Source organism: Cryptomeria japonica, chromosome 11 (assembly GCF_030272615.1).
Source record: "Cryptomeria japonica chromosome 11, Sugi_1.0, whole genome shotgun sequence".
In the NCBI taxonomy this organism is placed as follows: Eukaryota; Viridiplantae; Streptophyta; class Pinopsida; order Cupressales; family Cupressaceae; genus Cryptomeria; species Cryptomeria japonica.
Genome location: NC_081415.1, coordinates 258,085,715 through 258,090,457, shown reverse-complemented (window position 1 = coordinate 258,090,457; position 4,743 = coordinate 258,085,715). Strand labels below are relative to the sequence as shown.

The following is a 4,743-nucleotide window of genomic DNA, read 5'->3' as shown; positions in this document are numbered from 1 at the left end:
GACATAAACGAATGAGTACGATACTGCTCTGGTCAGCGGAAGGAGCAGGACAGCGATTACGAAAACATGTCAAGTTTCAAAAAAGCAGGAAGAATTGGAAAAAATGGATACTTTGGGTATAATTGATTTAAATTGCCAATCTATCACTCCTCACGTTTGTAGTGGGATTGAGAGTTGTTGAGATTTGGACAGTCAGTCTCTCACTACTCATCTTTTAAAAAAGAATGGTTATGAAAGTGCAGGACCTCTCTATATATGTTAAATTATGAATTATGGTAAAAATATTGGACTACCTGTAACAGACACTATAGAATTATCTATACATTTACTCATTTAACTTGTCTTAATATACTTCATAGTAGTATATAAAGATATAAAAAGATTTAATCCTATTTAAAAGTGCAATGCTTAAGGTGAAGGTCAGTGCAACCATTAAATAAAATAAAATTGTCCAACTTTCCAGTCTTCGAATCAAAGTAAGTTATATCTATTATAGAAAGACCCTCAAATTGAGGACGCAACTTCATACAATGAGAAAAGAAATATAGAGGAGTGACTTCAACAACCTGCCACGCTCAAGGTATCAGAATTATGATCGCTTAGAAATAATAAAAGCTTTGTTATTTGCAAAGTCTTTTAATTTTTCTATTTGACCAACATCAATCAGCCAACAGTCTTATCCCTTGGAGCACAGCCTTGCTTTTGCATTTGATCCATTAAAGAAAGATTTTTTCCCTGTCACATCTTTTGCGAGCACCCTTGAATAATGTGCTGTATGTGACCTCATTTGGAACCAAACCTTTTGCTCTCATTTCATCTATCATTGATAAAGCAGCATCAAGTTTGTCTTCTTTGCATAACGTGACAATTAGCATGTTATAGGTTACAACATCTGGAGCAATGCCGACCATTTCCATACTTTTAAAAAGCTTTAAAGCCTCATCAATTTCACCAATTTTACAATGACCATTAATCAAAGAGTTGTAAGCCTTTACATCAGGGACCATGCCTTCATCAAGTATATTATTAATTAGGAGATGTGCGCTAACAAGATCACCTGCTTTACACAAACCATCAATGATTATGTTGCATGTCACATTATTAGATTTCAAACCTTTCATTTTCATTTTTTCTAACATTTGATATGCCATGCTCATGTGTCCTGTTCTACAGAATGCACATATCAGAATGCTATATGTTACCACATTAGGAAGACATCCCCTGTCTTCCATTTGAGAAAAAAGAGTGAATGCCTCCCTTACCCTGTTACTCTGACAGAAACCAGCAATCAAAGAATTGTATGTAACAACATTTGGTTGTAAACCCTTTCTCGACATGTTTTGAAAACAATCCCACGCCTTGTCAATCTTGCCATCTTTGTTTAACCCATTAATAACTGCATTGAATGTCACTTGATTGGGAAAAGGACCAAACACTATCATTTGTACAAACACATTATAAGCTTCCTCTGTTTTTCCAGCCTTGAAAAAGCCATCTATCAAGCAGCTACAAGTGTAGGTGTCAGGGAAATAGCCATTTTGTATCATTTTGCATACTAATGCTAGAGCTTCATTTACTCTTTCTACTTTGAAGAAACTATCAATCAGGCTGTTATATGTAATAATATTTGGAGTACAATGAGAACGTCTCATTCCAATTAATAAGCCGAGAGCTTCATCTTCCCTATCCACCTTGCAAAGACCATAAATTAAGGCATTGTATGAAACAGTATCTGGAAAAATACCATCTTGTATCACTTGAGCCACCAATACTAAAGCTTCATCTACCCTACCTTTCTTGCTGAGAGCGTCAATTAAGGTGTTGTAGGTAACAATATCAGGAAAACAATGGTTATTCCTCATTTCGTGCAAGAGCTCGTGTGCTTCCTCAATTTTACCCCATCCACACACAGTCTTTATGAGGGTGTTGTAAGTATAAACATCTTGAGGGATGCCCATCTCTTCCATTTCAACGAGGAGAGAGTAAATTCTACGGCGGTCGGCGTCATTCCTAAGACCATCTAAAAGCACATTGAAGGTTACAAGAGTGAGAGGAAGGCGTTTAGCAATGGCTGAGTGGAAGAAATCCCACGCCTTGTTTGTGTTCCCCGATTTACAGAGAGCCTGAATAGATTTAGTGAATTGTACAACATTAAAGGTAGGAGATATGTCTGGTAAAGACTTGTCAGTATGTGAGGGTTTGTGGTTGTTTGCAGAGAAAGACAGAGGGCGTAGAGAGAATGAAAACAAATAAAAGAAGTGGGTAGTAGAGGTTACCTGTTTCAAGATTGGGAGTGGGCATTTCATGGTGATGTTGGTAGCACAGAGGCTGATCTACGCCTTGGGCATTTCATGGTGATGTTGGTAGCAGAGAGGCTGATCTACGCCTTCAAATTTTCTGCTCAACCAAACTCAAAACCCTAACAATTCTTTCCTGGCCTTACCCAGCACAGAAATAACCCACAATTTCTAAATGCCCACGAAAACTATATTATTAATGTATTATAACATTGATAACCACTCAACTTAAAACAACATAATTGGCCTTGATCCATATTGACTAATTGTGCCTCGACGCAAGCATGTACAGAAGTAAATATTCAGTTTCTTATGAATTCTTAATAATTTTCAAAGCTGATTGGTCAAATGAAAACAGAAAACTATTCGTATGTATTCTGTCATAAATAATAAATATTCAAACAATTTTAATATTAATAGAGTTGAGACATTTAAATTAGATTTCTAAATGAGTGTTCATTTTAGTTAGGGCTGGTTCCATTCATTTGAATGCTTAAAATTTAAATTACTATATATTTAGTTTCATCTATTTGAATTTACATTTTAATTTATTGTGTTTCTTGGTTGGTTATCAATTGTTAATTATATGATTTTCAAAAAAGTTCATTTCTATTATTAATTCTTGAATCTTCATTTTGTAACTTCAATGCTCACAACTTTCTCATACAAACTCACTTATGCCAACCATCTTTTAAATTATGATTTTTTTGTGCACAACATAGTACATTTTTTGAAAGCATAGTTTCATCTCTTTGTCACTTTTTTTTAACTTTATACACACATGTAATTATAAATAGTCTTGTAAATGCACTTTTTGCTAGGGTTTCAATACTTTTTACATAATTCTAAGGTGGGGGAGAGGGTTATGTACTTGTCAAAATAATCAATATATATAGCGTTTCTCATTTCATTATCTTTGGGTAGATCAAAACTCTAGGATTTCTTATGCTACATGCTTTTAGGGGTTTGAAAATTCATTATTGAGGTTGCATTACTCAAGTACATTTAAAAAAAAAATTATTTGTGGGTTTAACATCAAGAAACTATGTTTTAGTCTACATTGCCGATTTGTGGCTAAAAGGACACATCCTTCTCCTAAAATAGTTTTGGATGAAAATCATATGCCACATAATGTGTGTGCATATGGAGACCTTATTCAAACATGAGATTTTCTACCCTATATATTTTAAGATAAGTTCCAAAAACAACTAGCTCATTAAAATACTTTGATTACCTCAATAATAAAAACACTATTTTTAAAAACCCATGGTTCTTATTTTCCACTAGTTTTAAACACCATATTGAGGATGTTGAGTGTCCTTCTAATTCCTAAAAACAAATTGTAATTATTCGGTGACATCTTGCCTAATGTTTTCTTGGATATCATATTTTCATATAACAATATTTATGGTTATAAAGACAATGAAATGTCGTTTGAAGACATTCTTATGACAATATTGGCATTGTCAACTTGTGATGTCTCTTTTAGCACTATTTGAACATAGAGGAAATTGGCTTTGCCAAAGAACCCCCTCTTTGAGATTTTGATTTTTGCAAAATGGGTTCCCTATTTTTTGAGACTCACATTTTGGATTGTCTTTTCTCCCAAGAAGAACTTATTTTCCTCTTTGGTGGGAGATCCTTGTGTGTGTTTTCTTAACATATTCATCCCATTTGGATCCACATTGTCTTGTTGATTCTTTGTTGGGGACTTTTTGATAACCCTCCTTTTGTGTGGAAATTTCTTTGATGGGTGATTTATCTCTTTCTATTGGATTTTCCTCACTAGTTCTTCTTCGATGGTGATTCTTCTATGAGTTATTTCTATGATCTTTTTGTATGTGGTCAATTTTATTCAACAGTGATCTAATATGATATCCTTTCTTTAAATAGAAATAATTTTACAACATAACCTAATTTCTCCATTTTTTTGTAGACAAGAACCATGTTGGCAACCCAAGTAGAATGCCTGACCAAATAAATGATCCTGGAATTCAACAAATTTTGCACTTATTTCTATGTAAGAGGCTCTATCAAAGCATCCACCTCAAAATTTTTGGTTCTAGGCTTCAATAAGATAGTATGTACAATCATTGAAGTGTCATACATTTTCAATTTGTCATAACTCCAAGCTATGACTTCTTTATATTCCTTGAGGGACCAAATAATTCCACTCATTTCTTGCAATGCAAACTTTCATGATAAGTATTTCTCTCTTGTCTTGCTCATATCTCAAATTGTAGAGGTCAAACTTATATCCTTCTAGTTCTATAGAGGGTCTCTTTTTGGGGGCCTGAAACTTCATCTAAATTAAAAATCCTTTCTAGAACGCTTATGTTGAGGAGCTTAAGAAGAGACTACTTGTATATCAGGACCTTGATGATGAATTGATTTGGACTAAGAATGTGTTAGGCTCTTACACAGTTAAATATGGTTATATGTCATT

General features: G+C 34.0%; 1 protein-coding gene across 2 annotated transcripts; it reads right to left on the bottom strand.

The window, feature by feature from the left end:
* Positions 1-465: 465 nt before the first annotated feature.
* Positions 466-2,503, bottom strand: LOC131069688 (pentatricopeptide repeat-containing protein At5g64320, mitochondrial). 2 transcript variants are annotated; one of them, XM_058005205.2, is made up of 2 exons: positions 2,277-2,503; positions 466-1,495 (listed from the first exon to the last, which is right to left on the bottom strand). In XM_058005205.2, the coding sequence occupies exons 1-2, from the start codon at positions 2,299-2,301 to the stop codon at positions 717-719; spliced, it is 804 nt and encodes a 267-aa protein (XP_057861188.2). In that variant the 5' UTR covers positions 2,302-2,503; the 3' UTR covers positions 466-716. The 2 variants fall into 2 exon arrangements, with proteins under 2 accessions (XP_057861188.2, XP_057861187.2); XM_058005204.2 differs by having other exon boundaries at positions 466-2,499.
* Between the last annotated feature and the right edge of the window lie 2,240 nt (positions 2,504-4,743).

Coding starts and splice junctions, on each gene's coding strand:
- LOC131069688 (XM_058005204.2), bottom strand. CDS start 2,306: ATGAAATGCCCACTCCCAATCTTGAAACAGGTAACCTCTACTACCCAC.